At 49.4% G+C, this 25,191-nt stretch overlaps 1 protein-coding gene across 2 annotated transcripts in view; it reads right to left on the bottom strand.

Moving 5' to 3' along the window:
- Nucleotides 1-501: 501 nt before the first annotated feature.
- The window catches only part of Rnf41 (ring finger protein 41), a 33,352-nt gene continuing 8,662 nt past the window's right edge, over nucleotides 502-25,191 (bottom strand). Inside the window, exons 3-8 of one of the 2 annotated variants that reach the window (XM_075954889.1) lie at nucleotides 9,968-10,080; nucleotides 4,662-4,933; nucleotides 3,763-3,898; nucleotides 3,330-3,433; nucleotides 2,172-2,549; nucleotides 1,700-1,824 (exon numbers count right to left, since the gene is read on the bottom strand). In XM_075954889.1, the coding sequence (XP_075811004.1) occupies nucleotides 2,198-2,549; nucleotides 3,330-3,433; nucleotides 3,763-3,898; nucleotides 4,662-4,933; nucleotides 9,968-10,057 (954 nt within the window). In that variant the 5' untranslated portion in view covers nucleotides 10,058-10,080 and the 3' untranslated portion in view covers nucleotides 1,700-1,824; nucleotides 2,172-2,197. Of the gene's footprint in view, nucleotides 2,550-3,329; nucleotides 3,434-3,762; nucleotides 3,899-4,661; nucleotides 4,934-9,967; nucleotides 10,081-25,191 lie in introns of both variants that reach the window. The other variant, XM_075954888.1, reaches the window with a different exon arrangement.

Genomic DNA, 25,191 nt, shown 5'->3' with positions numbered 1-25,191 from the left:
TGCCCACACAGAGAGGGAGTTAAAAGATGATCTTGGCCATGCTCGGTTTTTCTGCACGTGCTGGGAATTTGAGTTCAGACCCTCATGCTCGGGCAGCAAGAATTCTTTCCTCCGTAGCCACCTCCCCAGCCCAGGGGAGTCCTGACCAGGGCTAAAGACAGCAGGATAGTGATTCCCACCTCCTTCCCTACATGTATTGTTGGGAGACCCTTCCTCACTTGCTGTCGGCTTCCAGATCGAGTGCCGGCAAGTCTCCTTAGCATCCCCCAAATGCAGGACCATTTAGGAAAGCAGAATTCAGGCCAAAGGCACACACTCCAAAGAGAATACAGTTCAGCTGACTGGAGGCAGGAAGGACAGAGCACGTGATGGATACACAGCTCCACAGACACCCGAGGCTTCGCAAAGTCAGTTTAGGGGACACCCGACAAGGAGGGTGGGCAACGAAAACGCAAGGTCAAAGCAAGGGAGCATTCTGTACATAAGGGGAGCCATTAAGAATTTAAAGTTGAATGAAAGATTTATTAGTGCAGGGAACACACGGACAGCAGAGAGAGCACAACAGAGAAGGGCAGACACCGGTGCAGAGGGCACGGAAGCTTTAGCCTCCTCGCTTATCCGAGAGTTAGGGAAGGACAGTGTGGGCCTGGACGAGGCAGGCAGGGCAAAGAGGAATGAAGAAATGTAGTAATCCAACTAAGTACAGCAGCCTTTCAAATACCTGAGCAGTGCCCTGGAGCTAGAACACCTGCCTTCTCCTTACGGTCCTCAAGATATAGACCGCCACCCCAACCCTAAGGGAGCCATGACTCAACTACCTGGACCAACAGCTGCCTGGAATGAAACTCCCAGAGAAGCTACTGTATGGTGAAGGGGAGCCCAGACACCGCCATTCGCACTCCAACCTATTGTTCCTCCTTGCTCACCTTACAGTCACACAGGGACCCAGCAATGGCCCAGGGAGTCTTGAGTGGGCCTGGGTCAGGCAGTGCATTCAGGCTGCACTTGGAGACATCTGATTTGTGCCCCATTTGAAGGTCAGGACCCAGATAAACAGAAGTTTCCTCAGGAAACGGGAGAAGAGTCGCCTTCAAAATGTACATGCCGATTCTAGGGTTTTCACAAGATCGGGAGGGCAGGAGCAAATTCTTCATGGGACACAGGTATTGTCTCAGATAGGGTGACGGGGGGGGGGGGGTTTAGAGCAGGTATCAGACCAAAGACTGTGCTGGAAAGGAAACATATAAAACAGGTCCTACCCAAACCCACCCTACCCGGAATCCCCACAATAGGAACAGCAAAAAAAAGGTTTTAAGTTTTGATTTTTTTTTCTTTTTTTTTCCTTTCTTAAAAAAAAAAAGTAAATAAATTAAATTGCCAACAATGTGGCCGGGCTGGAGAGCAGGAGAGCCATACTCAGGCTATTCTATGAAAACAAGAGTGGGTAACAGAAGGGACTTGTGACTGCGAATATAAACGGTGTGGAAGGAAATCAAACTCGCTACAATCCCAGGGCTGGGGAGGGGCTATGGAGGTACCAGGGACACGCCATGAGAGGCAGTGCCTATCCTAGTCAGCAGAGCCAGACAGCAGCTTCCGGCTTTCCTGCTGAGTGTATGAACCCCAGCCCTGCCCTTCCCTAATTATGAAAATGGGTGGGAAAGGAGAGTTCAATGGGCATCTCAGCGTCCTAGCCTGCATGGCCAGGGGGCTGCACAGGGGTGCACTCAGCACAGACCTCCAGTCTTCCCCAAGAGCCGTCAGTGGTGAGCAGGTCCTGACCTCGTTGCTTACTAAGAGGCTGAGCCCGCCTGCTCGGATGCCCTGGTTTTAGAGGAGAGGGACAGTTAGAGATTCCTTACTCCGCCCTGATCCTCTAGGGAAAACAAATGTCTTTGTGCTTTCTGAAAATGTTTGGGAGCCAGGGATCTTAGGCAGGAGAATACAGAAATGGGGATTTCTCCACCCAGACCGAAACGTTACAGACATTTGGGGGAATGAATATGGCAACAGGCAGGAATTTGGGCTCACCCACTGAAAGGCTGACCGAAGTGCCCCAAGGTCCTTCGTGCCAGAAAAGCAGGGAGTGTGTGGCTCAATTACAAGCCATGACATAAGGACAGGGAGAACTCAGGGCTCAGTGGCTGGAGCAGTGGGCTCTCCAATTCTACCTCTCCTGGAAGCCAGTCACGCTCTCTCAGATCTCCTCCACACCGTGCGCAAATATCATGACGAGCCCTGGTTCCTGCACCATGTCGTCGCCCATGTGCTGGTTCTCGCAGGCCATCACCACAACGGCCTGCTTGCCAGGGATGCGCTTGGCCACGTAGTTCTCATAGTAGCGCCGGTTCATCTGTCTCGTCTCTAGTGTGGCCAAACCCTGGGGCCAGCTCCGTTCATGGGCATTTTCAATCAGCTCGTTGACAATAGAGGCCGGGCAGCCACTTTCCACCAGCGAGCGCTTGATTACAGCCTGGAGCACGGCATCAGGTGTGGAGATCATCCCTCCCCAGCGGGTCACTCTAGCAGGCTGGAGGGAGTTCACCCACCTGTGGAGAGGGTTGGGATGCTCATTCCAGATCATGCCTTCCTCTGCTCTGGCTTTTTTCCCTAACAGAAATGACTACCTGCTCTGTAGGGTAGTTGACTGGTCCAGAAAACCCGAATCTTTGCCTAGTTGGTCCTGTCCAGGTCCCATCACTCACCATATTCAGCCCCGCGAGTCTAGACTGTTATTCTCTGAGGTCCCAGCGTGTGCCTAGCATGCTGCAGTGCCTGCTCCCCCCAGCGTACTGGATGAAGAGCTGCGTCCTCTCAGCACCACTGCACTCCAGTCTCACACTCACAGTCTGGGCATCAACTGTGCAGGCCTCTCCAACCTCCCCTGTTCACTTGCTGGGTTTCCCCACACTTTAGATGCCTTCCCGAGACAGGGTTTCTCTCTGTAGCTTTGGAGCCTGTTCTGGAACTAGCTCTTGTAGACCAGTCTGGCCTCGAACTCACAAAGACCTACCTGCCTCTGCCTCCCTGAGCGCTGGGATTAAAGGCGTGCGCCACCACTGCCCGGCTCCTCTGGGCTGCAAATTATCCGTTTGGTTCTAAGTACCCCTCAGCTGACTCTGACAAACTGCATCCTCAGGTAGGGGTCCTCCTCCATCCACCCCAATGAACAAGAGATCAGTACTGGAGCTGAGGGTTTTGCTCCTCTTGCTGCCCGTCCTCCACCCAGCAGTGGCCCTGCCCGATTTCTCTTATGCTCTTCCTCCTTTGGGGCCTTGGTGCCAGGCCATGGAACGAGAGACTGCACACCCATCCCGAATGACACTCACTCGAGAATCTCGTTGTACTCGATTGTCTCCTCCAGGTTCTGAAGGTTGGGGTTGACGCTGCGGATCGCACGCATGTAAGCCTTCAGCAGCTGGATGTCTCGCTTCTGTGGGGGGAAGGACAGCCAGAGGGGACGGTCAGGCCAGACAGCAATCTGAGAATAAGGGTGCTTACGATATCTGCGGAACAGTACTACAAATTTCTACGAGAGGACAGGCAGGGCTGTCTCACGCCAGCTGTCTCCCCAGGACTTAGCAGAGTGGCTTCGTGAAGAAGGCACTCCGCGGGTGTCAGGTGACTGAGTGACGTGAGTGGATGTAGGAAGTGAGGACATCCCAGCTGACTCTCTACAGAGTATCTGCTGTGGTCTCACGGGGGGGGGGGTCTGTGATGGGCAGGTTATTTAGGCATGCCCCCTCACTCGCTGGGCCCCACCTGTTCCGCCAGCTGGTGCTTGTGTTCAGCCGATGTCTTCTCCAGTTCTGCGATTCGCGTCTGCTGCTGCTGCACCACGGAGCGCAGGTGCTTAATGCAATTGTGATTTGGCAGCTCATCTTTGGGCATCTCCAGGCTGCAGTCCAGAGTGGGGTAAGAGAGAACAGGCTATTCAACAGGACCTGCGTGCTAACGGCTTCTTCAGCTTCTTCTATCCGCTGCTCACACGGCCAACAATCTTTCCAGCCTCCTCTCTTCGCTTTCTTTTCCTGGCCCCACATACTGAACTTCCACCCATCGAGACTTAATGTTCCAGAGGACCCCACCAACACCTTAAGACAAGGTCTCGTGCGGCCAGACTGGCCTCCAACTTGTGCCAAGGATGATCTTGACACTTCTGATCTCCCCCAAACCCCCAACTTTGTGTATAGGAAAGCAAGCACTCTACCAACTGGGAGTAATACATCCCCACCCCCACCTCCACCCCATCTTCTGAGCCTCTAAGAGCCTGCCCGATTCTTAGGATGCCGTTCTAAATTAGGAGGGAAACTGCTGTGTCCTGTCAGGCGGCTCAGTGGGAGTCTACCAGCACACATATTTCTTCTGGGCAGTCCTGGATTGCTGTTCCAGGTACCAGTGTTTAATCGAATATTTCCCACCCCACACAGACAGAAAATAGGGCAGAAGGGAACAAGAGAGGCTAGAAACTAGAACCGGCAGCCTGATGGAGAGAGAGCAAAGTGCCTCCATCTTCAGCGTTATCAGAGGGCTGCTGTCCTCTTTTTTAACAATACAAGAGCAAAGTGGCCATAGCTGGAAAGTGAGATCTGCGGGCAGGGAGCCTACAGGAGCGTAAATGGAAGGCCTTATCTGAACGGGGCGGAGGGAGGGACTCTCACCCACAGCCCTGTTCACAGGTCACGGGCCGCTTCGGGTTGTGCTCACAGTCACTGAGGTGGGACATGAGGTTGTCAAGCCGGACAACAGCACTGCAGCCAAACACAGCGTTGTCACAGGCGATCTGCAGCTTTGACAGCATGTTCCGCATGATCCGGGGTACGGGGCGCAGGTGGGCGACCGTGACAACGCTGCGGTCTACCGGACACGTCTGCTGCTGAGAGAACCATTGGGTGATGCAGGCGTTGCAGAAAGCATGCTCACAGTGAGGTGCCTAGAAGGGACAGGGAGGCGCAAAAGGGACACAAGGGAATTATCAGGAGCTGAGAGCCTAGATCTGATAACCACGAAGCCAGCCAAGCCTCTGAGCTGAGAGCCTGGATCTGATAACCACGAAGCCAGTCAAGCCTCTTGAGCTGAGAGCCTGGATCTGATAACTGTTAAGTTGGAAGCACAGCCTCCAGCCCCTGGCATCTATCCCAGCCCCCTGGCCTGGGAGTTGCATTGCTCTGGACTCCAAATCCCAGCATGCCAGGGTATTTAAGTAAGCTCCCAGAGGAGAAACGTGTGGTTCTGGGTTTGCATGGGCTCCCTGCCTTTCTGTTTCCCCGCCATGCGCTCAGCCACCCGAGAGCATCATTCTTAATAAAACGATGGGCATTTTGATTTGGTTTGAGTTGACCTAATTGGATTTCTTGCGCCGGCAGAGCCGCCTTTCTTATTATTTTTACTTAACAATAACCATGAAGCCAGTCAAGCCTCGGAGCAGGTTCTAGGCCCAGAGGTCCAGGGGTTGGTCACAGGGTCATGGCAAATTATAGATCTATTTGGGGCAGGGCGTTTTCGGGTCAGGCATCCGACTTACTTCTGTGTTTAATAGTACAAATGAGTTGTGAGCCAAGACAAACAAGGTTACACAACAGTAAGAGACATAAATAACACCAGGACAATGGGGTGATGACACAGGCGGTCAATCACTAATTGCTGACAGGACTGCACAACAGCAATTGCTAAGACGTCTAGAGGAAGGCAAGGTCGGCCACAGCCAATCCCAGGCTTGAAGAGGATTCAGATGCAGTTTAGAGGGAGCAAAACCTCACTAACCACAGCAGAAATAAGACAGTACAAGAGCTGGGTGGCGGCGGCACACAGCTTTAATCCCAGAGGAGGTAGAGGCAGGAGGATCTCTGTGAGTTCCAGAAATCTATCTTAAAAAACCAAAGAGAGAGAGAGAGGGAGGGAGGGAGGAAGGGAGGGAGGGAGGGAGAGAGGGAGGGAGGGAACAAGAGTTGCTGTGGCCGTGCATGGGCTTAGGCAGAAGTCTCCTGAGTGCCTGCCCTAGATGGCAAAACCTTGTTAGCCCAGAAACCAAATGGAGCTGGTGGATGACTCAGCAGGCTAGCTCCAGGGACTGCGTGTGTATTCACGAGCATGGACAGACACACTGAGCAAACACGCAAGAAAACAATCCAGCTGTGGGCGCCCATCTCTAATCCCAGCTCTCTGGAGGCAGAGGCAGGCAGATCTCTGAGTTCCATGTCAGCCTGGTCTACAGAGTGAGACTTTGTCTCAACAAACAAGCAACTGTCCCCTGGAATCCCTAAACAAACAGGTTGGAGAGATGGCTCAGCAATTAACAGCACAGGCTGCTCTTCCAGAGGACCCAGGTTCAGTTCCGAGCACCCACATGGAGCTCACAACAACCTCTAACTTTGGTTTCAGGTGTTCTGACAGTTTCTTTTCTAAATACATGAGGAATTCTCCTTTCCCTCCCTCCCTCTCACACACACATACACGTAAATAAAAATAAAAAATATTTTTAAGACATGAAAGGAAAACAAAAGACCCAACAAGAAAGCAAGTGGCCAGAGTCAGGAAAACTTTCTTGAGAGGTAAGAGTCTTGGCTATGTAGTCTCATTGTCCTTAAGCTTGTCCTACCTTCCCCACTCACAGCAGCTACACTGGGCTCCTAACCGAAGGATCTCAAGGTCCTGGCTAGTTGGATTACAAAACCTGTTTCAAAAACCAAAGCAACCCCTCCTCCTAACTACCTCCCACAATTGTATATACTGTATATATTGTGTACACACACACACACACACACTCACACTCATTTCTTTGAGAAGGTTGGTGCCCTGGTCCCTGAGACAACACTTTCTGGCACTCAGCAATGGGCAACAATACTTAAGTCAGGTTAGTTTTTGACTTCTTGGGTGTGCAAGTGCAGATGAGCCGTGGAGCTGCTCCCCACTCCACTGTGGCTCCCGGAGACTGAGCTCGCCATCAGGCTTGTGTGGAATGTGCTTCACCCATCTCACAGGCCCAGGTTTCACTTTTTAGAGACTCAGAGACAGGGCTGGGGAGACGGCTCAGCAGGTAAAGGTGTTTGAGACCCAGCCTGATGGAAGCAAACTGTCCTTTGACCACCACATGTCATGGCACACTCATGCCCACTCACTACACACACAGAATAATAGGTAAAATGTTAGTGGCCCCATGTTTTTTTAAAACAAAGTCCACACATGCCATCCTATCCGTGAAGCAGCTATGTAGGGAAGGCAGGTGCCAACACACCTGATTCATCTTCAAGCCTCTAAGAAAACAACCTGAGATCTGTATGCTTTTCTCCTCTATTGCTACGAACCCATTCCAAGTTCCTATCACACCATCTCTGACCTAAATTATTAAGCATGCCTCCCAACTGGTTTCTCTTGCCTCTTCTTATCCAGGCTGCATCTATCAGTCAGAACGATCATTTGAAAGGGCAAACCGGGCTGGGGATACAGCTCAGTGCAGAGAACCTGCCTGGCAGGAACGAAGCCCAGCTGCCATCTCTAGCACCACAAAAAGGAAAACAAGAGCTACATTCCTGGCTTCCCTTAAACACTTGCAGTCATCTGTAAGGCACTAACTAGAGAAGGATTGGTGAGATAGCTCGGAAGATGAGGGTGCTTGCCGCACTTCATGTTCAGCACCCAGGACTCCTGTCGAAAAAGAGAATTGAGGGGGCTGGAGAGATGGCTCAGTGGTTAAGAGCATTGCCTGCTCTTCCAAAGGTCCTGAGTACAATTCCCAGCAACCACATGGTGGCTCACAACCATCTGTAATGAGGTCTGGTGCCCTCTTCTGGCCTGCAGACATACACACAGACAGAATATTGTATACATAATAAAGAAATAAATATTAAAAATAAATAATAAAAAAAGAAAAAGAGAATTGAATTTCGTAAGTTGTCCTCTGACCGGTGTGTTCGAGGACACACATGCACAGACACACTCTAAATGTGATTTTTAAAAATGTAATTAAATTACATTAGAAGATACTTCTTTTTTTTTTTTGTAATTGGAAAAAGTTTTTCACACAATCTCTTCTGAGCCCCTCCAACAGGGAGTGAGGGACCTTGGAACACTCAGTCTTAAATGGGAATCTTCATCAAAGCCCTCGACACAGGGCTCAGGGGATCCTGAAGAGGAGGTGGGAAGATTTTAAGAGCCAAAGGGGACGGAAGGCAGCAAGGAATAAAGGCCTGCTAGACAAGACTAAGGCAGCATGCACAGGGCCTGGGCCCAAGCCAGCTGGCGTCCCGGCACTTCCCGGGGGAAGCGGACACGAGCCCCATTCCTAACTGAGAACTGCCACGAAAGAAAAATTAGTTTTCCCTTGACCTTTGACAATTTTACTTTTATTATTTTCAATCATGTGTAGCTGTGAGTGTCTGCGGGGGACATGTACGTGAGTGTGGGTGCCCGAGGAAGCCAGAGGCTTTGGAACCCCTTAAAGCTGGAGTTAAAGCACTAGAAAGCCACCAGACATGGTGCTGGGAATTAGTCTGGGTTCCCTGGGACATCAGCGAGTCCTTGACACCACTGCAACATCTCTCCAGCTGCAGCTTGACTTCAAAATCATTTCAATGTATTACCCATTCATAAATAAGTAAATAGTTCCGTGGTAAGACAAGCCCACACGGGCCCTTAGAAACAAACTGACGACCATGAGGGCCACCTGCCTACTCCCTGAGGAGGGGAACACTGGAGACGGGGGTGGCTCCTGACTTTGGGCTCACTGACAACCATTCATCTCTCCAGGTGACTCTCCTTAAATGACGGTGCCAGAGAGCAAACAATGCTCTGCCAAGAAAGAGGGGCAGGACTCCCGTGACCTCTTGACACCACCAGACAGTTGCTCACATCCATCTAAAGTGCCTTTAACAGCATTAGGCTCCAAAGACACAGAAAGGGCTCTGGTTCCAGGACTGACAGCCATTGTGGTGGACCTGACTCTGCTCCTTCCGGCGGCTGAAAACTGGAGAGGAAGAGTCAGCTCAGTCTGGAGGGAAGCCAGCCCTGTGAAGAGTCTAAAAGCAGCAATGAGATGACCGTAATTGGTGTCCTGGTTTGGAGAATTGTATCATCTCAATTGGCCAAGTGGCAAAGGAATAATTGGTATTTGCAAAACGAGGGCAACAAGGCTCATGGAGGATGATGTCCCATGCACGTCTGTGTCAGTGAGATTCACATTCAGTTTGCCTGGCAATTCCGAGCTTCTCAACCTATCCCAGGAGAAGACAAATGACTCAGAGCCTGGTCGGGCTGGTAGAGAAAATGACCTATTGGCCTGGCAGCTTTCACATCAAACAGCATGGCTCCACCAAACCTCCCAGTAGCTCCCAGGAAGAAAAAGGGGTCCCCATCTGTTAGATGCTAGACTCGAGGCAGGCAAAAGAGGTTCCAGGGAGACAGCTGGGCACACAAAGCATTCGCTGTCCGAGTGCAGCACGAACTGATCAAGCAAGCCTAGGTCAGTCATGGACAGAACACAGACCTTAGAGTTCTCACAAAAAAAGCAACTACCAAGCCATTGTGGGAAGAAATACACAGCTGACTATTTTTTTTAAAGATTTATTTATTTATTATGTATATAATATTCTGTCTACATGTATGCCTGCAGGCCAGAAGAGGGCACCAGACCTCATTACAGATGGTTGTGAGCCACCATGTGGTTGCTGGGAATTGAACTCAGGACCTTTGGAAGAGCAGGCAATGCTCTTAACCACTGAGCCATCTCTCCAGCCCCCCACAGCTGACTATTGTACACCACAAATATCTCAATGAACCCAGGTCTAGATACACTCCAGGATGTCATTACTTTCCTTGTAACCACAAATTCTCCTCTGTACCAAAGCTCGGCTGGGGGCAGGAATGGGAGAAGAACACAGGGACCCCCAGGAGTCCATTCCTCAAAAGTATGTTCTTTGGTAGTTTTAATGCCATAGGCTGCCCCCGCAAACCTGCCCTTATACCCACTCACCTGTACTGGCTCCTCCAAGACTCCGCTGCAAATAGGGCAGATAAGGTCCTCGTCAACGTCCCCCTGGAAACGTGTTACGTCATACCCCATGTCTCATCACTGAAACCCAGGTCCTGGAAGCAGTAACAAGAAAAAGAGGTCATTTTAGAAAAAGCTGCATCGATGTGGTCAAAACACCTGCTCACTGCCAAATCCCATCATTCACTCCATGGACATTCATTGAGAATCTGGTACCCGAGGGATGCGAGGACTAATCCAGGGAGAGCAGACATCACATTAGCGCACACACATCACGATGCGATGCAGGTGTCCCTGGAGGCTGAGACAGACAGGACTCCCAGCCCAGGCTGGAAGAAGGGAGCTTCTGAGACATTTTCCAGAAATGTGTCCTTAGGGCAGTAAGAGCTAGCTAGGTGGAAGGCGGGCCTGAGGGGTACAAAGAGTTGTCAAGACAGAGTCTAAACAAGCCAGCAAAGGCCAGGCCACCAAGAATTCCACGTGGAATTAGACTCCGGCACAAAGGCCATGAGCTGTCACTGAAAGGTTTAACAAGGAGCTGATGACATTTCTCTTTTGTGCTAGAGCGCACAGTGCACGAGTCCCCGGGTTCAATCCTCAACATCAAAAACTATCGCTGGGTACAGTGGCGCACACCTTTAGTCCCAACACAGGGGAGGCAGAGGCAGGCGGATCTCTGAGTCCAAGGCCAGCCTTGACTACAAAGTCAGTTGCAGGGCAGCCAGGGCTACATAATGAGACCGTTTCTCAAAAAACCAAAACCAACAACAAAAAAAAAACCTCATTGTGCCAACAGGGAAGCGACTGGAGACAAAAAACTGTAGGTGATGGTGAGAACCTGAATGAGTGCTTGTGACAGGGACAGAGAAGGGCAGAGCTGCTCTGCTGCCTTGGAGCTCACAAAGGTCAAACCCAAAGAAGTCAGGCTGAACACTGTCCCCGGCCTCTCTGTCCACCCGACCGACCGGTCAGGCTGAACACTGTCCCCGGCCTCTCTGTCCACCCGACCGACCAGTCAGACTGAACACTGTCCCCGGCCTCTCTGTCCACCCGACCAGAGAGGTCAGACTGAACACTGTCCCCGGCCTCTCTGTCCACCCGACCGACCAGTCAGACTGAACACTGTCCCCGGCCTCTCTGTCCACCCGACCAGAGAAGTCAGGCTGAACACTGTCCCCGGCCTCTCTGTCCACCCGACCGACCGGTCAGGCTGAACACTGTCCCCGGTCTCTCTGTCCACCCAACCGACCGGTCAGACTGAACACTGTCCCCGGTCTCTCTGTCCACCCGACCAGAGAAGTCAGGCTGAACACTTTCCCGGCCTCTCTGTCCACCCGACCGACCGGTCAGGCTGAACACTGTCCCCGGCCTCTCTGTCCACCCGACCAGAGAAGTCAGGCTGAACACTGTCCCGGCCTCTCTGTCCACCCGACCAGAGAAGTCAGACTGAACACTGTCCCCGGCCTCTCTGTCCACCCGACCAGAGAAGTCAGACTGAACACTGTCCCCGGCCTCTCTGTCCACCCAACCGACCGGTCAGGCTGAACACTGTCCCCGGCCTCTCTGTCCACCCGATCGACCGGTCAGACTGAACACTGTCCCCGGTCTCTCTGTCCACCCGACCAGAGAAGTCAGGCTGAACACTGTCCCGGCCTCTCTGTCCACCCGACCGACCAGTCAGGCTGAACACTGTCCCCGGCCTCTCTGTCCACCCGACCGACCGGTCAGACTGAACACTGTCCCCGGTCTCTCTGTCCACCCGACCAGAGAAGTCAGGCTGAACACTGTCCCGGCCTCTCTGTCCACCCGACCAGAGAAGTCAGACTGAACACTGTGTCCGGCCTCTCTGTCCACCCGACCAACAGGTCAGACTGAACACTGTCCCCGGTCTCTCTGTCCACCCGACCGACCGGTCAGGCTGAACACTGTGTCCGGCCTCTCTGTCCACCCGACCAGAGAAGTCAGACTGAACACTGTCCCCGGCCTCTCTGTCCACCCGACCGACCGGTCAGGCTGAACACTGTCCCCGGCCTCTCTGTCCACCCGACCGACCAGTCAGGCTGAACACTGTCCCCGGCCTCTCTGTCCACCCGACCGACCGGTCAGGCTGAACACTGTCCCTGGCCTCTCTGTCCACCCGACCGACCAGTCAGGCTGAACACTGTCCCCGGCCTCTCTGTCCACCCGACCGACCGGTCAGGCTGAACACTGTCCTCGGCCTCTCTGTCCACCCGACCGACCGGTCAGGCTGAACACTGTCCCCGGCCTCTCTGTCCACCCGACCAGAGAAGTCAGACTGAACACTGTCCCCGGCCTCTCTGTCCACCCGACCGACCGGTCAGGCTGAACACTGTCCTCGGCCTCTCTGTCCACCCGACCGACCGGTCAGGCTGAACACTGTCCCCGGCCTCTCTGTCCACCCGACCGACCAGTCAGGCTGAACACTGTCCCCGGCCTCTCTGTCCACCCGACCAGAGAAGTCAGACTGAACACTGTCCCCGGTCTCTCTGTCCACCCGACCGACCGGTCAGGCTGAACACTGTCCTCGGCCTCTCTGTCCACCCAACCGACCGGTCAGGCTGAACACTGTCCCCGGCCTCTCTGTCCACCCGACCGACCGGTCAGGCTGAACACTGTCCCCGGCCTCTCTGTCCACCCGACCGACCAGTCAGGCTGAACACTGTCCCCGGCCTCTCTGTCCACCCGACCAGAGAAGTCAGGCTGAACACTGTCCCCGGCCTCTCTGTCCACCCGACCAGAGAAGTCAGACTGAACACTGTCCCCGGCCTCTCTGTCCACCCGACCGACCGGTCAGGCTGAACACTGTGTCCGGCCTCTCTGTCCACCCGACCAGAGAAGTCAGGCTGAACACTGTCCCCGGTCTCTCTGTCCACCCGACCGACCGGTCAGGCTGAACACTGTGTCCGGCCTCTCTGTCCACCCGACCAGAGAAGTCAGACTGAACACTGTCCCCGGCCTCTCTGTCCACCCGACCGACCAGTCAGACTGAACACTGTCCCCGGCCTCTCTGTCCACCCGACCGACCGGTCAGACTGAACACTGTCCCCGGCCTCTCTGTCCACCCGACCGACCGGTCAGACTGAACACTGTCCCCGGCCTCTCTGTCCACCCGACTGACCGGTCAGACTTGAGTTGAACACATGATGTTATGCTGATCCCTCAGCCTGTGATGGTCTTGAAGAGGTGAGTCAGTTCTCAGGACTCAGAGTCAGACCATCCAATTCTATTTTGTTACTTATTGCGTGTGGGATGGGGACACACATACATACATGCCATAGTACATACATGAGGTCTGTAGTGGTTTGAATGAGGAATGTGCCCCACAGGTTTTAACACTGGGTCACCAGTTGGTGGTGCCACCACCTCATTTCCCGTTCTCTCATTTCCTCTCTCTGTATCCCCCCTTGTCTGTCTGTCTCTCTCTTTCCACCCCCCCCCCTTCTCTGTGTGAGGATAGAAGATGTAACAGTCAGCTACCTGCTCCTATTCCTGCCAGCGCCCAAGGCCTTCCCCACCATCACAGACTCTAGTCCTCTAGAACCTTAATGCAAGACAACCCCTGCCTTAAGTTGTCCTTGGTCACGGTGTTTCGTCACAGCAACAGAAAATGACTAGACAGTTATGTTTTGGTAATTCCCAGCCTCCTGAATTTTAAAAAAGTTTATATAGAAGCAAAACAACACCTTAGCGTCACCAGGAAGCCTGTAAAGGAGAATGAATTAAGAACCGTATGTCACAAGGCACGGTACTACACACCTGTCACCCCAGCCCTCATGGCAAGTTGGGAGGCCGGCCTGCTCCACATGGTTCCAAGCTACAAACCACACAGTGAGACTCTATCTCAGAACCAGAGCAGGCTAGGGAGATGGCTCAGGAAAAGTGCTCTAAGTGAGGACCATGCTGGGGAGGCGGAGATGGGAGCCCCGGGGCTAGCCAAATCAGTGAGCTCTGAGCTCAGTGACCGGTCCTGTCTCAGAAGATAAGGAAGGGAACAACTGGAACACTGGTCTCTACACGCATACTCACACGCATGCACACAGCTGGTCAGGGCTCATGCTTCACTCACTGGGAGTGTTTGGCAGGCACATCCATTGCTGTTCAATCTCAGCATAACAGAAAAATGAAAAATAACAGTTTAGCAAAAAAAAAAAATCTTCCCAGGGGCAGATTGGTGGTGTACTGCAGCGGTACACTGCTTGCCTAGAATTGTGCATACAATCCCCGACACTACAGAAAGGAGAATCTTTCTAGCTAGTGTAGGGACACATCCCTTTATTCCTAGCATTGGACAGGCAGAGGGAGGAGGCTTGCCACAAGTTCTAGGCCAGCCTGAGCTACAGTGAGTTCTAGTCTACCCAGAGAGACCTCATTTAAAAAAAGAACAAAGCCACCTTCCTAACCTATAGTGTACACTCACACACAGACACATGCGCCTGCGCACGCACACACACAGACACACAGAGAAAACATTTGCTGAATATCACCTACACATCAAGAAGCATGGCAAATCCTAGCTCCTCTAAAGTCACTAATGGAGTCAACACAAGGTTTAAGGAACATGAATGCCTTCAAAAATTGACCCAAAGCCTTTAATCCCAGCACTCGGGAGGCAGAGGCAGGTAGATAGCAGTGAGTTCGAGGCCAGGACCGCCAAAGATACACAGAGAAACCTTGTTTCAAAAACCAAAACAAAAAGGAAGGAAGGAAGGAAGGAAGGAAGGAAGGAAGGAAAGAAGGAAAGAAGGAAAGAAGGAAAGAAGGAAAGAAGGAAAGAAGGAAGGAAGAAAGTTACTTAGTTGACTCAAAACTGACTTTCCAGATAACTTTTAAACAATTTTCTCAGCCTAGGCAACACAGTAATTTGGAGCTAGGAAGTTCTTTTTTTTGTTTTTAGTTTCTCAAGACAGGGTTTCTCCACGTAACCACCATGGCTGTCCTGGAACTCACCCTGTAGACTAGCAGACCTTGAACTCAGGGAGATCCACCAGCCTCGGCCTCTGCTTCTCAAGATCTGGGATTAAAGGCCTGTGGGCGGCTGCCTAGCACACTGTAGAATGTTAAGGACCTCTGACCTCTGCCGCTAGAAGTCTGCAGCATTCCCCAAGTGTGACAAACAAGCACCTTTCTGGACCCCGAGAGAGAAGAACTAGCCCTGGCGGACGACCACTGCTTTAGGAAGATGAAGTCAGCATTGAGGCGCATGACACAGGCCTCTGACACAGATAAAAGAGCAAGAAGCAAATCACAAAGCCGTCTGCACGGGACACAGCTCGGGGACAGAGTGCTTGCCCAGCGTGCATTAAACCCTGGGCTTGATCTCAGCACTGATCAAAATAACAAAACAGCCAGAAATCAAAAGCAACTTAGTGTTGTGTAGTCCAAATACTGAAGAGATGGAGGCAGGTAGATCGCTGAGTTTGAAGTCAGTCTGGGCTTCTCTGTCAGTGAAACCTTAACTTAGAAACCAAAAGCATGCCGGGTGGTGGTGGGGCACACCTTTAGTCCCAACACGCGTGTGTCCTGGCACACTGTTACAGTTAGAATTAACCCAGAGCTCTGGTGTCCACTGGGATTGCCATGATGAACATTTATAAATTGTTATGTTTTTAACTTTTTACTTTGATGATTCTGACTTATACTGACTTCATCCTGATTCTCAATTTTTTCCCCAAAGACAGGGTTTCTCTGTGTAACAGTCCTGGCTGTCCTGGAACTCGCTCTTGTAGACCAGGCTGGCCTCGAATGCAGTGATTCACCTGCCTCTGCCTCCCGAGTGCTGGCATTGAAGGCGTGCGCCACTACTACTGCCTGGCTTCTCAAAATATTTTTAAAATTTATTTTTATGTGTTTTGGTGTGTAGCTGGAGTATTTCTGTCCCGCCCAGTCCGCTAGACCAGCTTTTTCCCGCCCACTGGATCCTGCAGCCACTTTTAAAATAATCATCGAGCCGGGCGGTGGTGGCGCATGCCTTTAATCCCAGCACTCGGGAGGCAGAGGCAGGCGGATCTCTGTGAGTTCGAGGCCAGCCTGGTCTACAAGAGCTAGTTCCAGGACAGGAACCAAAAGCTACAGAGAAACCCTGTCTCGAAAAATCAAAAAAAAAATAAATAAATAAAATAATCATCGAGAGGCTTAATATTAATTATAATTTTTTTGGCCAATAGCTCACACTTCTTACTGGCTAGCTCTACACACAAATTAGTCCATTCTAATAATCTGTATATCGTCATGTGTCCCAAGCTTACCAGTAATGTTCTGGTATCTTACTCTTCTAGCAGCTGCTGGTGTCTCCTTGACTTGCCTTCTTTCTCCCTGTATCTCTGTATGTATTTCCCACCTAGCAATATTCTTTTTTAAAAGATATTTATTTGTTATGTATACAATATTCTGTGTGTATGCCTGCAGACCAGAAGAGGGCACCAGACCTCATTACAGATGGTTGTGAGTCACCATGTGGTTGCTGGGAATTGAACTCAGGATCTTTGGAAGAGCAGGCAATGTTCTTAACCTCTGAGCCATCTCTCCAGCCCCTATCTAGCTATATTCTGCCCTGCCATAGACCAAAGCACCTTCTTTATTAACCAATGGTAATAAGATACATTCATAGGATACAGGGGGGCATCCCACATCACCTCCCCTTTTCTGTCTAATTAACTAGACAGTCACAGTTACAATCCTCTCAGATCTCAGCTAAGGACATTTTAAGTACAAAACTTGGACTCTTCAGAAGCGAACAGCTATTGGACTGTCACCTACAGTCTGGACATTTAGAGTGTGCTTCTTGCTTCATGTTGTTCTTGTTGGCTGTAATTTAAGTTTTGTTTATGTAATTACCTTTTCTTTCTTATGGACAATAGTTGATAGTTCTTATTGTATACAGTTTATGTGAGGATTAGAACATTCTTAATTAGAAAGGGAAAGTGTAGGAGCTTGATCCGTTTAGCTAAAGACATTTGGAGGTGACCTGACATGGCATGTTTTTTTCTGATACTTAAGAATGGGGGAGGGGAGGACAAAGGTGGAGGGGGTTGTGCTTGCGCGCTCCCCCCCCTCTCTCTCTCTGCCAGATGTGAACAGATTCTGATGCACAGGTGACCAGGTCCACAGCATGTATTATGTATGCACATCATATGCCTGTATTATGTATGCACTCCACATGCCTGTATTATGTATGCCCTCCACATGCATGTCTGGTGCCCATGAAGGCCAGAAGAGGGTGGTGGGTCCTCTGGAACTGGAGTTACAGATGACCTTGAGTCACCCTGCGGAAGCTGGGAAACAAATCCAGGTCCTCTGAAGATCAGCCATTAACTACTGAGCCATCGCTCCAGCCAATTCTCAAATTGTTAATATTTTATCGCATTTGTACGTTTCTCTATAAAAACATGTAAGTGGATGTATTGTAGCTGAGCATGGGGCTTTATACATGGTGCACAGAATACATGCAGGCAAAACATGCAAACACAAACAATAAAAATAAATATCTCTAGAGGAAAAACTCTGAGAATAACATTTAGACCTAACACCTTTTAAAGTAAACTTTGTTTTTTTTTTGTTTTTTTGTTTTTGTTTTTTGGTTTTTCGAGACAGGGTTTCTCTGTGGTTTTGGAGCCTGTCCTGGAACTAGCTCTTGTAGACCAGGCTGGTCTCGAACTCACAAAGATTCGCCTGCCTCTGCCTCCCAAGTGCTGGGATTAAAGGCGTGCACCACCACCGCCCGGCTTAAACTTTGTTTTTTGACAATTTCATACACTAAATGTTCTGGACCTTTCTCATTCTCCTCCTCCTCCGAATAACACCCTCCTCCCTAGATACCTCTCTCTCCCCCCTATTTATTAACTAGTTTTAGCTTTAGTGTCCCACAGAGTTTAAGTATGGCTGTCTGTGTAACTTTCAGATTGGACTTTCATGAGAGATTGCTGGGCTCACCAGTGGATACACAACTGGTTTACAGAGATCATTCAAGAGCAGCCAGGGTTACTCAGAGAAACCCTGTCTTGAAATACCAGAACAAAAACAAGCAACAAAAAACTGGCTGGTTAAATAAGAATACTGCTCTATCTGCCCTGTAGCTCAAGGCTGGTAAGGGTCTCTAGCACTGGGTTGCTACTTTTCCGTGGTGATGAATAACTGTACAAAGAGACTTTTGAGTGTGCATATGCCTAAAGTATTCTATGCAAGAAACTGGTATGAGTTGACCGTGGTGATGCACACCCTTTGATCCCACCACTCAGGAGCAAGACACAGAGGGGTCTTGGAGTTCGAGGCCAGCCTCACTGGTCTACACGGTGAGATTCAAGAGAACCAGGGCCTATATAGTGAGTCCTTATCTCAGAAGGGGGGAAAAAAAAAAGAATTGATACGATCAATTTTCTGGATTTTGTGTTTTGCTTTGTTTCTTGAGACAGGGTTTCTCTGTTTAGCCTTGGATGTCCTGGAACTAGCTCTGTAGACCTCAAACTCAGAGATCTGCCTGCCTCTGGCTCCCAAGTGCTGGGGGACTAAAGGTCTATGCACAGCCAGCACTATCGCCGAGTGCTTTGTATCTGTGTATATGTGTGTTTGCTTTTTGTTTTTTGTTTTTTTTTTAAATGTGCTCTGGTGTTTTGCCTGTATACCTATGTGAGGGTACTGGATCCTGAAGTTAGAGACAGGTGTGAGCCACCATGTGGGTGCTGGGAATTGAACCCAGGTCTTCTGGAAGAACCATCAGTGCTCTTAACAATCTCTCCAGCCCTTTTGCTGTTTTTTGTTTGTTTGTTTTTGAGGCAGGGTTTCTCTGTAGCTTTGGAGCCTGTCCTGAAACTCGCTCTGTAGACCAGGCTGGCCTCGAACTCACAGAGATCCATCTGTCTCACTCTCCTGAGTGCTGGGATTAAAGGTGTGTGCCACTACCTGGCCTTTTGCTATGCTTTTAAGACAGAGTCTTATGGAATACACAGGAACTGGCTCTGTGGTGGACTACCTTGAATTTCTGATCCTCTTTCTTCTGCCTCCCAAGTTCTGGGGTACAGATATGTGCCACCAGGACCAGCTAGCTCTCTGTTTTTAACTTGTAAGAAGGGACAAAGGCAAACCAGCAAATTTAACCTCCTGCATCCCCTCCCTATTTAGAATGCTGAGCATGTGCCTAAGGCCTACTTTATACAGGGCTGGGGGTTCTATACAACTGAGCGACACTCCTAGGTCTTAAACCTTGACTATGAAAGAGTTGCATTCTCCTCATGACTGGAAGTTTGCATGGCTGCCAAATTTCTTCCTGAAACAAACTACTGCAGTTAAAGTTCTGCTTTTAGCACAGAAACAAATCTTTTGCCTGAAGCAGGTACAGGTTCCATAGGATCAGGCACCATCTTCTGTCCTCCATGGGTACCACGCTCACATGTGGTACACAAACCTACACTCAGGCAAAACACCTTACAAACAAAATAATGTTTTTGTTTTGTTTGGAACTCACTAAATAGACCAGGCTAACCTAGAATCACAGAGATCCACATGCTTCTGCTTAGAATTACAGGTATACACTATTATGCCCAGTTAAAAATAAATTAAAAAAAAAAATAGCCCATGTAGTAGGGAGGGAAGGTGGTGGAGGAATCAAAACAATCATATGCACCTATGAAATTGTTTTAAAAAGAAATCTATCAAGTTAGAAAATCTAAAAAGTTAGAAAACTTTATGCTTACTTTGACAACACATATACTAAAATTGGAACAATAAGAGAAGAATAGCAGAGCCCTGTGCAAGGACTATGAAGTGATTTTTTTTTAATTGTGAGTGTGTGAGGATATAGTGTATATGTATCCTCATATGGATACATATATGTATGTATGTGTATATGATGGAGGCAGAAGTCAGCATAAGCGTCTTTCCTCCCTATGTTGTTTTTTAATTGGTTAATTTTGCCCATGTGTACTAGGTCTCACCTGCATGTCTATGTACCACATGCATGCAGTACTCAGGGGCCAGAAGGTGTTGGGTCTCCTGGAGCTGCCTTATAGACAGTTATGAACCACCATGTGGGTGCTGAGAAACACTGAACCATCTCTTCAACCCTTAAGTTTTGAGAGTTCTCTCAATGAACCTAGACGGGCTAGCCTGGCCAGCAGACTCTAGGGTAAGGGGCAAAGTTCAGTCATTATATCTGGCTTTGACACAGTTGCCAGAGATCAAAACTCATGTCCTCATGCTTGTCTGGTGGACACATTACTGACTCTACCCGTCACAGAGTTGGGGGACTTAATCAGTATTTTCATCTTATTTAAGTTTGTGTGTGTATATGTTTGTAGGCACATGCACACCATAGCTTGAATGTGGAGGACAGAGCTAACGTATGGAGGTTGGTTCTCTCCTTCCACCATGTGGGTCCTGGACTGGACTTGAATGTGGAGGACAGAGCTAACGTATGGAGGTTGGTTCTCTCCTTCCACCATGTGGGTCCTGGACTGGACTTGAATGTGGAGGACAGAGCTCACGTATGGAGGTTGGTTCTCTCCTTCCACCATGGGGGTCCTGGACTGGACTCAGGTGGCCAGCTTAGGGGATAGGTGCCTTTATACACCGAGGCGTGTCACAGCCCAAAACTTTCAAGTTTACTAGCTAGAGTGGAGGCTCACACTTACAATCCATCATTTAAGAAGCTGAGGCAGAGGACTGATGAATTTCACGGAAGCCCTGGGTATACAGTCAGACACGGCTTTAAAAAACGTCAAGTATTTAGGGCTAGAGACGTAGCTCAGTTGGCAGAGGGCTTGATTAGCATGCAGCCAGCCCCAAGTTTGAGCCTCAACAGCACATAAACCAGGTGTGGTGGGAAACACCTAATCTTACCACTCGGGTAGCAGGCACAAGATGATGAGAAGCTCAGGGTCATTCTCAGCCACAAAGAGTATGAGGCCAGTCTGGACCACGAGATAGTCTTTAATTAAAATAAAATATTAATAATCCATGCACTCAGCAGTCACACCTCTGAGAGGTTAAGACCCGTTTAATCTACATAGTGAGTTTCAGGCTAGCCAGAGCTACACAGTGACACCCTATCTCAAGAATAATAATAACAATAACCAAACAAATACATAAATAGACTATCTGGGACTGGAGAGGACTGCTGTTAAAGAGGGCCGGAGTTCAACTCTCAGGACCAACAGCAGACAGCTCACAGCTGCCTTTAACTCCAGCTGCAGGGGATCATACAATTAAAATACATTTAAAATTTACTGGTGTGTCTGGGTGCTGTTGAGATGGCTCAGCAGTTAAGAGCACTTGTTGCTCTTATAGAGGACCCTAGCTCTATTCCCAGAACCCACAGTGCTAAAAAACACTTCAATGCCAACTCTCTTCTGCCATTCACTGGCACTGCATGTACGCAGTGCACAGGAAAAAAGACCCCACACATAGAATTACATAAATTTTTAATAATATGTCATATATGCACACAATAGTAATTTTAAATGTTAGAAAATTTCACTGACATTTGTTTATTGTTTTTTGCCCTACCTTTCCTACAGTGATAATGGCTTGGGATTTGTTTGTTTGGGAGAGGGGAAGGGTCTCAGAGAGCAAACACAGAATATCATGTTTTATTCGTATTGAGGAATGACGACGCCAACATTCACTGACCTTTACTATGTGTCTGTCATGATTTTAAGCACTTTTAGCCTATTAACTAATCCTAGACAACTCTCTGATGTAGACACTATCATTATTCACGTTTTAATGAGTGACAGAGGCACAGAACTTAAAAAGCTTGTCCGGAATCACAGGACAAACTGGTGGTCAAACCAGATTCAATCAAAGCCAGGCAGACCGGCTCCAGAGCTGTGCCGCAGCGTGGAAACGCAAGCTATAAACTGTGCACGGCAGCCCCATCTTTACAGAAGCAGCTTTTACAGTGGTGTGCACAGGGCTGGGGAGGAGCTAGGGCACAAAGGTGTCTGGTGCTCAGCCTGATGACCTGGGTTTAATCCTTGAAACCAACACTGTGGAAGGAGGGAAAACAGCTTTTTGTTTGTTTGTTTGTTTGGTTTGGTTTTTCAAGACAGGGTTTCTCTGTGTCGCTTTGTGGCCTGCCCTGGAACTAGCTCTTGTAGATTCGCCTGCCTCTGCCTCCCGAGTGCTGGGATTAAAGGTGTGTGCCACCACCGCCTGGTAAGAAAACCGAGTCTTCCAAGTTGTCCTCTGACCTCACACACGCACTATGCCATACTGAGTACATGCTCACACATGCACATACACACACTTTTTTATGTAAAAGAAATCTAGATGTTAGACTTCTGTTTTAGCTCAAGCGTTACATTTTTGCAAGATTTACTTAACATGGGGGCTGGAGAGATGGCTCAGTGGTTAAGAGCATTGCCTGCTCTTCCAAAGGTCCTGAGTTCAATTCCCAGCAACCACATGGTGGCTCACAACCATCTGTAATGAGGTCTGGCGCCCTCTTCTGGCCTGCAGACATACATACAGATAGACTATTGTATACATAATAAATAAATAAATATTAAGAAAAAAAGGATTTAAAAATAAAGATTTACTTAACAATTATCTTTTTCTGTCTTGTTCTTTTCCCCCATGTACATTCGTGTTTGTGTGTTTATGTGTTTGTCTGTGTGCATGGGAAGTCATGTGTACCTGTGTGTGTAGAGGAGGCTCCAGGCTGACCCAAGAGTCTTCATCCTTGGTCAAAGCCCAGCTCTCACAATCACCGCTTGTGCAGCAAGTGGTGTAAATGTGGCCGTGGAGGTCTCCCCATGCCCTTTTTCTTATTCATAAGTGGCAACACAGCGGCTCATGTCTCTAGTACTAGCACTTGAGAGGTAGAGGTAGGAGGATTCCTAGTTTGAGCTAACTTGAGCCTACATAACAAATTCTAGCCGGGCGGTGGTGGTGCACGCCTTTAATCCCCGCACTCGGGAGGCAGAGGCAGGTGGATCTCTGTGAGTTCGAGACCAGTCTGGTCTACAAGAGCTAGTGCCAGGACAGGCTCCAAAGCCACAGAGAAACCCTGTCTCAAAAAAAAAAAAAAAAAAAACAAATTCTAAGACAGCCAGACTACATATCTAGAGCTGCCCCGAGGCCCCCAAAAAAGCCAAGCATGGTGGCTCACACCTTAATCTCAGTACTTGAGAGGCAGAAACAGAAGGGGTCTGAAGCTAGCTTGGTCTATATAAGGACTTGTCTTAACAGCCTGCCTGCACCTCCCTGTGCTGAGATTACAGATACGCACCAAGTTTGGTTTTATGTGGTGCTAGGATCAAACCTGGGGCATCGTGCATGCTGGGCAAGTGTTCTAGCAACCAAGCTTCAATCCCAGCACTGCTAGGCTAGGGTGTAGCTTAAGGGAAAGACACCTGCCTAGCAGATCTAAAGCTCTGGGCTCAATGCCTAGCATAGAGACGTGCAAGGAGGGAAAGAATTAAAGGAGGGAAGGAAGGAAAGGCAAGCTAGTAACGCCTTAAAAACACAAATTACATGAGATTCCCATGGCCCTAAAATAAATACCATGGGATGTCTCTGACTATACAGACAGCCAGGGGAAACAGAAACCTTCTAATGGTTAAGGAATTTGCAGTAACCTCATGGTCCCTACCTATCAAGCCAGAGTTCTAACAGCCTGAGGAGATGCTAGGTGTGTGGTTTGGGATGCAGCTCCGTGGTAAAGCACTTGTCGGGCGTGCTCAAGGTCTTAGGTCTAGAACAGAGCAGCAAAGTCAGGTACGTTGGTGTCCCATTTAATCCCAGCACTCAGAGGCAGAGGTAAGTGGATCTTCTGTGAGTCTGAGGCCAGCCTAGTCTGTATAAGAAGTTCCAGGACTGCCAGGGGTAGTAACAGAAAGCCCTATCTCAAAAGACAAAAACAAAACAAACTTACCAGCAGCACAGGCATGGTTATTTCTTTTTTAAAGGTGTGCTGGCTAGTTTTATGTCAACTTGACACAAGCTAGAATCATATGTGAGAAGGAGCCTCAATTGAGAAAATATCTGTATAAGATTCAGCTAAAGGCAGGCCTGTAAGGCATTTTCTTATAGTGATTGATGTGGTAGGGGCCGTGCCAGACTGGCTGTCCTGGGTTCTATAAGAAAGCAGGCTGAACAAGCCATGATGAGCAAGCCAGTAAGCAGCTCTTTTCCATGGCCTCTGCATCAGCTCCTGCCTCCAGGTTCCTGCCCTGCTTGAGACCCTGTCCTGACTTCCTCAAGTGATGAACGGTGACACGGAAGTGTCAGCCTCTCCAACCTGCTTTTGGTCATGGTGTTTCATCACAGCAACAGTAACCCTACCCATGAGAAAGAGGTACCAAGGTTATGGAGTATATGGCCATGTTGTTTTTCAGAGGATTGTGGGAAGACTTGGGGACTCTGAGCTAGGAAATCCATTGAGTGTTCAAAGCTGGGGGCTCTGTCCTGAGGAAGCCTGGACTCTTAAGAGCGCTGAGAGAACTGGGGGGGGGGGGGTGCCTGGCTCCTGAACCTGCAGAGGGAAGTGAGAGCCACCTAAAGACTCTATCAGGGTCAGCTGGGATAGAGAAATTAGCAGTGCCTGAGACGAGACTAGCATCACTGAGGGTAAGGAGACCAGGCTGGCCTCAAACTCACAGAAATTTACCTGCCTCTGCCTTTTTTTTTTTATATTTATTTATTTATTTAGTATACAATATTCTGTCTGTGTGCATGTCTGCAGGCCAGAAGAGGGCACCAGACCTCTTTACAGATGGTTGTGAGCCACCATGTGGTTGCCGGGAATTGAACTCAGGACCTTTGGAAGAGCAGGCAATGCTCTTAACCACTGAGCCATCTCTCCAGCCCCCACCTGCCTCTGCCTTTTAAGTGCTGGGACTAAAGGTGTGTGCACAGGCCTTTAATGCCAGCACTTGGGAGGCAGATGCAGGCAGATCTCTGAGAGTTTAAGGCCAGCCTGGTCTACAAATTGAGTTCCAGGACAGCTGGGACTGTTACACAGGGAAACCCTATCTCAAAAAAAAGATGTGTGCCACCATTCCCAGCTCTTTAAAGCATGCACATTCATTCACAAACGCATGCACACATGCTAAGGCAAGCATTAGAGCAGCCATCTTAACTCATGACATATTTTAAGGTGATTCGGGCATGCTGTCCCCATTCTCAACAAATGGTGAAGGGCAAGTGAGAGGTAAGAGATGTAGTCTCTTTCCTCCACTCCCTCAAAACAT

This window comes from Microtus pennsylvanicus, chromosome 20 (genome assembly GCF_037038515.1).
Source record: "Microtus pennsylvanicus isolate mMicPen1 chromosome 20, mMicPen1.hap1, whole genome shotgun sequence".
Lineage (NCBI taxonomy): Eukaryota > Metazoa > Chordata > Mammalia > Rodentia > Cricetidae > Microtus > Microtus pennsylvanicus.
Note: the sequence above shows the minus strand (reverse complement) of the source record. Positions and strands in the feature narration are given on the sequence as shown.